General features: G+C 45.1%; 1 protein-coding gene across 1 annotated transcript; it reads right to left on the reverse strand.

Annotated features, from left to right (window-relative positions):
• Positions 1-865: 865 nt before the first annotated feature.
• On the reverse strand, positions 866-5535 carry LOC115513798 (HLA class II histocompatibility antigen, DO alpha chain). Its single transcript, XM_030315214.1, has 5 exons — positions 5394-5535; positions 3978-4226; positions 3284-3565; positions 3048-3183; positions 866-2809 (listed from the first exon to the last, which is right to left on the reverse strand). Exons 1-5 carry the CDS (start codon positions 5473-5475, stop codon positions 2806-2808), a joined length of 753 nt encoding a protein of 250 aa, XP_030171074.1. The 5' UTR covers positions 5476-5535; the 3' UTR covers positions 866-2805.
• Between the last annotated feature and the right edge of the window lie 4929 nt (positions 5536-10464).

Below are 10464 nucleotides of genomic sequence, written 5' to 3' on the forward strand. Positions count from 1 at the left end.
AAACATGAAGGGCATGGGCTCTGGGCTCAAACAGACTTGAATTCTGTTCCCTGCTGTGACACTTACAGTTGTGCTACTTTGAACAAGTTAGTGAATTTGTTCAAGCCTCAGTTTCCTTTCATTTAAAAATGGAATGATCAGATTACTGGGGATTAGAAAATACAATGTATGTGCACTATATGATACAAGCTCGGGGTGGGGGGAGAGGATAGAAAGAGAGAGGGAGGATGAGTAGAGGGAATCTGGAGGCAGCACACACAGAATACTCTTCCAGAGAAAGTGACTGAGGGTAACCTGGAGGAGTGGGGAGGCTGGGGTATAGGACAAAGAGGCGATATGATGCCCTCAACAGATGAGAAACATGATGTGTTCATCATCTGTAGAGGCAACCCTGAAAAGAAGGAGAGTATGAAAATACAGAAGAGGATATGCCTAATATCTATTCTAAAAGACACAGAAAGGGATCATTCAAGAATATAGGAGGACAATGTTTTTAGTGAGAGACTGTTTACTTTGAAACTAGAAGGAAAAAATATGATTATGAAGGCAGATACATAAATCTGAATGATTTGGAATTTTTCCTAAAAGTTCCAATGACTTCTGTGTAATATGTGCATAGTGAAAAAAGCACACTTCTGGTCAAAAGAAAACACTTTATTTATTTATTTATTTATTTATTTATTTATTTAGAGAGACAGAGAGCATCCGCAGGGGAGAGGCAGAGAGAGAGGGAAAGAGAGAATCCCAAGCAGGCTCTGGGCTGTTAGCACAGAGACTGACATGGGGCTCCATCCCATGAACTGTCAGATCATGACCTGAGCTGAAATCCAGAGTGGGACGCCTAACCAACTGAGCCACACAGGTGTCCCAAAATGAAACTTTTAATGACCTTATTAAACACTAGGGCAGAGATCAGAGAAGCATCTTTCTGAGGATGATCAAGTTAACTTTTGAAAAGCAAAAGATCAGCAGAGATCAGGGCATGTTGGGGACAAACTTATGTTGAGATGTCTTCTGAGAACCAACCCATTCTTCTTTCTCTGAGAATGATCCAACCCCTCTCCTCAGAGGTGGGTGCTCGGCAGCCATGTTTGTACTGTGGATCTTGTGCCTCTGGTTACAGTACTTCGGACTGGGATGGGCAACTGCCTCAAATGTGGACATCTGTTTGTTTTTTTAATAATTTAAAATTGTTACTGGGAGATAGTGGTGGATGGGTAGAGCTGAGGTGATGTACAAACTCAGGAAATGCAGGTGAACATATTAGCTGAAAAGGGTAGTCCACAGAGAGAGAAGAATATGGCTAATATGGCTAACATTAGAGGGATAACACAGACCATATGGCCCAGAGAGAGAGCAAGAGAGATTGTTCTAGATTCTACTGGCTTTTCAGTCTGAGTTCTGTTCCCTTAGGCTTGGCTAAAACCCACCCTTGGTTCAGGCACCACTCCTGTATCTTTATTGTAAACATCCTCTCCTTATGTCTGTGATCATTTTAAGAGGGATTCTACTACTGGAAAACAAAAGTCTTGACTAGGACAATCCTCCCCCACTTCCAATAGGGTCTTCTTCTGGCCATCGATTTCTTTCAATTTATTGTCTCTTGGAAAGTCTACATGATCTCTTGGTTTTTTTCTTCTCCAGGACTAATGCTCACAATGCCAATCCCCATCTTGCCCTACTTACTTGTACCTGCCTCAACTTTTATGCCCTAAAAGACTTAGGTTCTCCAGAAAGGCTTCCTGGACAACCTCAGACCTCAAGGATGCCCTCTTCCAATAGCATCAGGCTATGTCAGTGGGTCTCATGTACCAGACCACAGTCTAAGTCTAGGATGGCTGCATCAGCATCATCTGGAACTTGTTAAAAATTACAGACTGTTACCACTCTCTCTACCTCTAAGATGCTAATTCAGTAGATCTGGGTGAAGCCTGCGCTTATTAAAAGGCCCCCAACTGATTCTTACATACACTCCAGTTTGAAAACCACTAAGAGAGAGATACACTTGAACTTTCTCTAAATATGTGGCCAGGTCTTCTACTAATATGATTGACCCCAGGTTAAGGAAGTAACCATGTTATCCAAGCCACCTGGGATTCTAGGGGATTTGGAAAAAGGAGATGACACTGTAGATTATGCCTGGACACCAAAGACCTCTTCATTATGGAGTAAATCCAGACAAGAGTAGAATTCTCATGAACCTTTCCTCTCCTGGCAACTCCTTTGAGGGCAAATCTGAATTCAGAAGGTAAATTGCATGAAGTCCTCATGAAATGGCCCATTCACAAGTAACACACGACAGGCCCCAAATGGATGAGTCAAATGGAACAAGATATAGCTGGACTGGCCTGAGGATGGCTGCCAATCCCAAGTATGAAATGGTCATGCTAAATGGTCATCACCTGGAATCCCCTCTTCTAGGTCCTAGTATCCTTCACACCCTGAGAGAATTGGCCAAGACCTGGTAGAAAGCATATAGTCCAAACACAATTAAAAAATTTACTGCTGCTAGCCAGAGCTTTGAGTAGAGCAAAATGTGTGTGTGTGTGTGTGTGTGTGTGTGTGTGTGTGTGTGTGTGTGTGTGTTGGGGTGAGAAGGGACACTAGTTGCTGCCCCACAAGTCCTGCAGTGAGTACCAGATCCAAGAGAGGAGACCTATAGGACAGAGGCTGATCCCATCCAAAGTCAGCACAGTGGCGATACACTTAGCAGACGGAGGCACTGAGTACACAAAGGCTGTCAGAAACTTGCAAGGAATCCATCAGTTGTCTGTCTCCTACAATCTGTTTTTCTCAGAAGGTTCGTTACCTAAAGTGGTGAAAACCATATGACCAAGGTTGTTCGAGCTCACAATTCCGGGGTCCTGTGTGATTGCCCACCTCCCCCAGACCTCACCCCCTCACTCACCTGTACTCTTCTATTCCCTGCCCACTACTTGTCTATGCCACCCTTCTCTGAACTTCTTGCTCCCCAGAGAATGATCCTCCACCCCATCCTGTTCAGAGTCACCCATTCCCCTGCCCCCAGACTCCCGGGGCCTCTGTACCTGGGGGCACTGGACAAGCATGTGCCTCTGATGATGAGAATGGTGCCCACAAGAAAGCCCACCAGGCCAAGGGCTAGGCCAAGGGCACAGACCAGAGTCTCAGTGGTGTCTGGCAGCGGGATAGGCATCTGGGGCTCTGGGGGAGAGAGAGGAAGGGTCAGGGGGTGCAGTGAAAGGATTCTAGAGTAAAGGAAACATGGGTCTGTGAAGAGTAAGCTGGGGAGGGGGTTCCATACCCCAGTGCCTGAAGAGCGGCTCGTCCAGGCCCCAGTGCTCCACCTTGCAGTCATACATGTCATCTGCTGAAGGCACGAAGGTCAGGTAGTAGAACTTGCGGAACAGATGGTCAGGCTGGGAATAGAAGCTGGTCTGGGCCACCCCCTCGGTGATTATTTGACCATTGTGCAGCCAGGTGATATTGATCACAGGGGGGAAGATGTTGTCCACCATGCAGATGAGGACGTTGGGCTGGCCCAGCTCCACTCGAAACTTGGGGAATACAGTCACCCTCGGAGGCACTAGGAGGAATGAGGCCCTGAATCCCAAAGGCTCATCCCTGCAGCTGGGCCTGACTAGGACTGGGATTCAGGGACACTTCCTCCTATTTGGGATTTGCAGGCAGGGGATTCTCTGGGACATAACTGCAGGGGTGGGAGGGAGGCAGAGGGAGAAGAGGCTGAGGAGGGCAGTGGGGACACCAGGGGCTCCTGTATCTGACAGGTTCCTGAGGGGGAGTCCAGGCGGGAGGGTCAGTCTTCAAGAAAGAAGAGGGCACTGAACGGCCCTCCTGGAGAGACACGGGCTGAGAGAGAGGGTGCCAGAGAGAGGGCTGAGAGAGATGGAGGCCTACGAGGTGGGAAGAAGCTTCTCTGGGCCTCCTGTGCCGACAGGGGGTGGGGCAGAGGGAGTGAGGAGAGGAAAAGCCGGTACCGTTGGTGGCTCTGGTGCGGTTGGAGCGTTCCACCAAGACATCCAGATGGGCTTTGATCACCGCGATGCTGGCCAGCCCATTCTGTGGGTCAAAGTAGGCGAAGTTGCCAAACTCAGGCAAACGCCACACAGCCTCCCTCTTCTTCAGCTCCACAGAGAACAGCTGTTCCCCATCAAATTCATAGGCAAACTGACCCGAGGCACCATAGGATTGGTAGAAGGCTGGTCCATAGGAGCCCATGTGATCAGCTGTATTGGGTAAGTTCAGGGTCAGAGACAGAAAAGAAAACCTATCAGTCTCACCTAAAACATGTGCCCCATCCTGGGTTCTCTGTGGGGACAGAGTTGAGCTGTTAAGACGGTCCTTGGACAGTGGGAGGGTTGCTGGGGGTTAACAGAGGGAAACAGGCACATGCCCAACACACTGGCAGGAAGAGAGACACAAGTGCGTCTGGCATACCAGGTTGGGAAGAAGAGAGGCCGCCTAAAATCACGCTTGGGATTCCCAGAGTTAAATGGTAGCTGTGATCATTTGCCTTAGTTGTGCTATCGGGTCCTGTGTGTGACATGAGTGGTGGGGGAGGGCGGGGTGAGGGAAAATGATTAGGATGTGTCTAAGTGGAGCCTTGGGCACAGAGCTGCAGTATAGGTGGGCGTGAGGACAGAAGGTGATGGCTGGCAGAAGTAAGAATTAAGATTTGTGACAGAGACCAAACAGATAGCAAAAGGCAGCCTGAGGTATAGCAGAGAGCACTGGAAAAGGAGTCCAAAGTTCAAGTCAAGATCATGCCCTAACTCTTCCACCTCAATGGATTATGATCAAACACGTCTCTTTCCAAAACTGAAGCTCAGTTTTCTGAAAACTCAGGTTAGATTTTAATGGGTAAGGGGCCTTTTGAATTCTATGAAATTATATGTTCAGCAGTCATTGAGGCACTACTATGTACCCAGCACGATGCCAGGCCCCAAGGAAATACAGCTAAACCAGCTGTGGATCCCTCACACACACACACAAGGAGCTCATGTCTAGAGCAGGATTAAGACAGAAAAACAGTTAACTATCCACATGGAGATAAATACTGCAGTAAAACTGGACTCGAATGGGCACACTCCAAGCCAGGAAGTGGCACAGAAATCACGGTGCTAGGTGACAGTAGGATGGAGGTTTGGATCTCAGAAAGAAGGAAGGAATTGGGCATGCACTTGAACCTGACAAAGTCTGAACATGCAGCTGGCATAGCTGGACTGAGCTGCACCTGTATTTTAGATCCACAGTGGACATGACAGAGGAAAGAGACCGGAGATCTCTTGGTAAAGGAAGTTGCCCATAAACCAGAGAAGAACAATGCAGGCTCTATACTGTCTCTCGTGTAACCCTAGATCTTCTCTCCTCACCCGATCCCCCTCAGCACTCACCCTTGATGGCCCCGGCTTCGTGGGGGCTCAGGAGGCTCATCAAGGTGTGGAGTCCTAGGACTAGCCCCCCACTGAGGACCATTGCCCTGATGCTTTAACCAAGTAAGTTTTGGTGTGGGGCTGTGGTAGGACTTAAAGGAAGGAGGCGGAGGTAAAGAGGAAGAAAACAGATTCCAGGAGGGGGAAGACTCCCTGCTGTATTCAGCCAATCAGAGACATTCTCTGAGTTAATGCAGCTGTTGCTGGGTAAAGAAGTACGAAGCCTAGGTGAAAGGTGGAAGAATGCATTGGGCCCTCATGCACCGAGGAGGCTTGGCCCACAGGGGAGTCAAAAGGAGGTTTCTGTTTGGGAGGTGGCAGGGGCCTAGATGAACCGTTACTACAAACTCCAAGAAAAGAACCTCTGGAAGGAGAGGACAGGCCATCAGAGAACCACAGAGCTGAGCTCAAAGGCTCTAGACTGATCTCTGGCATAGAGAATCCCAGTCTCTCTGTAAGTTTCTACAGACAACTTTGGAGTTAAAAAGTAATATACACCATACTAAGAAACTTTAAAAGGGACATATTGGATACACAGTAGAATCAAAATCCTTTAAACCTTTAAATCACTTTGGAAAATGTTACTTTATTTCATTGTGTGAGGAAAAAGATGTGTAATTGTCAGAGATGTCTAGAGTAGGGAGCTTCAGTGGACTATTGTGAGGAGGACAGAGGGTGCTGGATAACCTCCATTTGTCCTTGGGCACCCTTCTCCATGCTGCCTGCGGGCTGACCCATGCGGACAGCATCTCCCTTCCCTCTGGCTTCTGCTTGGGCTCGGCGTTGGCAGAATTTAGTCCAACATAAAATAATACATATATAAAGATAGATATTTTCCAGATAAGGAAAAGTCTAACCAAATATCTAAAGGCAGTTTCTGAAAGATCATGAAATAATGATTTTCAGTTTGGAAGGGAACTAAGAAATCATCTGAGTCTATGACTCCAAACCTGGCTACACAGGAGAATCACCTGGGGAGCTTGTTAAACATACCGATTCCTGACCTGAGTTAGAGCAGCCTTTCCAAGGGTAGGACCAGGAGACCTGGGTTTGCAGCATGCTCCCTGGGTGAGTAACATCACTACTGAAAAAAAGAACTATGCTTCCAGCCTTGCACCCAAGACAGAGCCTGCGGAAAGCATACCTGATCTGATGGCTTTGGACCAGAAACCACATGCCATTTGTACTCACATTCTATTGGCAAGAATTAAATAATGACCCTGCCTGGGCACAACAGGGCTAGAAAAAGGTATTTTAGCTGTGTGTTCAGGAAAATAGTGGTTTGGCAAACATGTGGCACTCTGGACCATCCTAGCTCTATTAACCACGATTATTGACACATTCGAACTTGTTTCTAATATTTTACTTATTTCAATATTTCTTTTTTTTAAGTTTCTTTTTTTAGTCTTCATCATCTTTAAAAAAGTGTTATCTAGGGGCGCCTGGGTGGCTCAGTCAGTTAAGTGTCCGACTTCAGCTCAGGTCATGATCTCGCGGTCTGTGAGTTAGAGCCCCACGTCGGGCTCTGTGCTGACCGCTCAGAGCCTGGAGCCTGCTTCGGATTCTGTGTCTCCTCCTCTCTCTGCCCCTCCCATGCTCATGCTCTGTCTCTCTGTCTCTCAATAATAAATAAACGTTAAAAAAAATAGATAAATAAATAAATAAATAAATACATAAATACATAAATAAAGTGTTATCTATACCTTACCTATCTTCCCTCTCACCAGATAAGAACTTTAGCATGCTTTCAAATTATTCATAGACTTCCTCTCTTCCTCACCAAGGTGTTTGATCAATGTTACTACTTCTGGTCCTTTTTGTGGTACCTCCTGACATTTTTTCTCTTATTGGAATAGAGAAACTTCACTTCTTCCAAAAATGCTTGAAGCATGAGCAGTTGTGTGGCAAATCTCCTGAAACTTTGTATGCTTGAGAATATTTTTATTATATCATCGCTTTTGAATAATGTTTAGCTATGTATTAAATTATAAGTTGGAAGATGTTTTTCTTTTATCCTTCTTTCTTTTTTTTTCAACTAAAACACACTTTTTTCCTCTTTGAAAGCCTTATGGGATACACAGGTTTAATGGAGCTGACCTCAGTTTTGTTCACACTGACTCCAATGAGTTGCATTCGGGTTTCCTATGCTTGACCTTGCTCAATTGCTACTGTTGCCCTTGGTCGGTTCTCTTTCAGGATCAAGGTGGGTGCTTTCATGTAAAATCTTAGTTTTAATTCCTCCTCTGGCAGTTCTTTCACAGATGCTTAGCTTTGCATAATTATACCCACAGTGGAACCAACATCATCACATCACCAAGATAAATCCTCCTACTCCAACATGATCTTCTGCTTGTTAACAAAATATTCCAAGGCAAGCCACAACAGATCCTAATGAACCATACAATATTGAATCCCATGAATAGGGAATGTTTTCAACATTAAAATTCCTAGGAGCTTAGGGGCACATGGGTGTCTCAGGCAATTGAACGTTCGACTCTTGATTTTGGCTCAGGTCATGATCCAGGGGTAGTAGGATCTCTCTCCCTCTGCCCTTCTCCCCTACTGGCACATTCTCTCTAAAATAAAAAATAAATAAATAACATAAATAACATAACAAATATAATATAAAAAATAAAATAAAATCCCTAGGAGTTTAAAGGGCTGGGATAAAATTAAAAAGAACCTTGCCCTTGGCAGGCTCACAGGGCTTAGGTCAGGCAGTCCTGGGCTCCAGCGGGTGTTTTCCTCTTTAATACCATCCCAACGTCTTTTTGCATCCAGTGTTTCAGTTAAGAATTCAGTCAATCTTTCTGTCTGGAAGCTTTTAGAATTTTCTCATTACCTTTGATCTTTTAAATTTTTGTTATATTGTATCTAAAAAGGGTTTTTCCTTCTCTTGCCATGGGATATTATGAATCCTCTGTAGATTTTCATTCTGAGATTCATCTCTTTATTTCTATAATACTTTCCTCCTCTCTGTTTTAATTTTTTCTTTTTTTTAATTTTTTATCTTTATTGATTTTTGAGAGAGAGAGACAGACAGACAGACAGAGTGCCAGCAGGGAGAAAGAGGGAGACACAGAATCGGAAGCAGACTCCAGGCTCCGAGCTGTCAGCACAGAGCAAGATGAGGGGCTCGGGGCTTGAACTCACAGACCAGAGATTGTAACCTGAGCCAAAGTCAGACACCCAACCCACCGAGCCACCCAGGCGTCCCTAATTTTTTTCTCTTCATGAAATTCCTATTGTCTCTATTTAGGCACTTCTCTCCCCAATCTCTTTTGACATCTCTATTTTTTTTCTTCTTTTTAAATTTTTTAATGTTTACTTATTTTTGAGAGAGAGAGATAGGGTATGAACAGGGAAGGGGCAGAGAGAGAGGGAAACAGAAGCAGTCTCCAGGCTCTGAGCTGCCAGCACGGACCCCAAAGTGGGGCTCAAACTCACGGACTGTGAGATCATGACCTGAGCTGAAGTCGGAAGCCTACCCAACTGAGCCACCCAGGCGTCCCATTGACATCTCTATTTTTAATTTTGTTTATTCTAGGAGAGTTTGTCAGTGTAGTCCTCCCACTTACTCATTTGTTTTTCCATTGTATGTCTCCACTATTTATTCCTGTTGGTGGGGGTTTTTTTTTTATTTTTTTTAACGTTTATTTATTTTTGAGACAGAGACAGAGCATGAACGGGGGAGGGTCAGAGAGAGGGAGACACAGAATCTGAAACAGGCTCCAGGCTCTGAGCTGTCAGCACAGAGCCGGACGCGGGGCTCGAACTCACGGACCGCGAGATCATGACCTGAGCCGAAGTCAGACGCTTACCCGACTGAGCCACCCAGGCGCCCCTGGTTAGTGGGGTTTTTATTTTGACTTTTACATTTGTTTTCATGCCTAGAACTTTTTATAGCTTTCCCTTATTCCCTATGTTTTTTCACATTATAATAGCGTTTCTTATTTTTTAATGCACTTTTCATGCTCATTTTATGTGGCTGTTCTATATTTTCTAATACTTCTTTAAGGACACATATGGGCCTGTTTGTTGTTTTTCTCCCAAAGGGAGGGAGTTATTATTTTGGACCGAGAGTGCCCATCTGTGTCAGTATCATGAATGTAAAGGGAGGGAAGGGCTGGAGTCCTAGGACAGCACAAAACCAATTACCACCCTTTTAATGTCACCTTGCTGGTGACAGTTCAGGTCAGGGCTTCAGGATAAAAAGTGCTGGAAGAGGCCAGTCCTCTCTCTTAGTGACCCAGCCCTGGGGCTGGTAGATAGAGTGCTAAAGAGTGAATGGCTATGGCATCAGGGGCACCTATTGTCCTGGCCCCTCCCCACCCCAGCAGGGATTTCAACCTAGACTTTCTCCCCAACCCTCTACAGCAGTATGAGCAATCAGGATCTCACCAATGTTTTTTGCATTGTGGGGCAAACAATAATTATTCAAGCCCAATGCTGGAGAAGAGCAAAAACAGTTTGCTTCTAATGAATCTTGTCACAACAAGCAACCCACCCTAAAACAATTGACAGTGTCATTAGGGATTCCCACTGGTTTCCCTCCACAGTTTCTCCAGGGTTGGTTTTTAAGAGTTGGGAGCCAAGAACACATGCAAATTTATCTTGGCAGGAAGCAGGTCTCTCCATTATTTTCCTATAATATTTATGTATGAATTACATCCCCTCATACAAAAATGTCAAAGGGTCGTGGTTCATTGACTCTTTGTTATATAACCCCCTCTCTTCCTGCAGATGCTAACACGGTATTAAATAAATGCTTGTCAAATGAACAAATAGATGACAACAAATAAAAATCAATGAGGTGAATACCAGTGGTCCTAGAGAGAGAGAGAGACATTCTAGTACTGGAAACAAATTCTGAAAATAAAAGACAGGGTTAACATCTGAGTAAAGTGTCTGCTCTTTGAATATGACATAAATTCAGTTACTCTAAATCATCTAACACATTGACTTTGAAGTAAACATAGTTGTGTCCATCATGTTCTCTGGAGTATAGGTTGAGGTAGGTGTTGGGAGATAT

This window comes from Lynx canadensis, chromosome B2 (genome assembly GCF_007474595.2).
Source record: "Lynx canadensis isolate LIC74 chromosome B2, mLynCan4.pri.v2, whole genome shotgun sequence".
Lineage (NCBI taxonomy): Eukaryota > Metazoa > Chordata > Mammalia > Carnivora > Felidae > Lynx > Lynx canadensis.

Coding starts and splice junctions, on each gene's coding strand:
- LOC115513798 (XM_030315214.1), bottom strand. CDS start 5,475: ATGGTCCTCAGTGGGGGGCTAGTCCTAGGACTCCACACCTTGATGAGC. Junction 3,566..3,977: donor CCGCACCAGAGCCACCAACG/GTACCGGCTTTT, acceptor CATTCCTCCTAG/TGCCTCCGAGGGTGACTGTA. Junction 3,184..3,283: donor GCCGCTCTTCAGGCACTGGG/GTATGGAACCCC, acceptor TCTCTCCCCCAG/AGCCCCAGATGCCTATCCCG.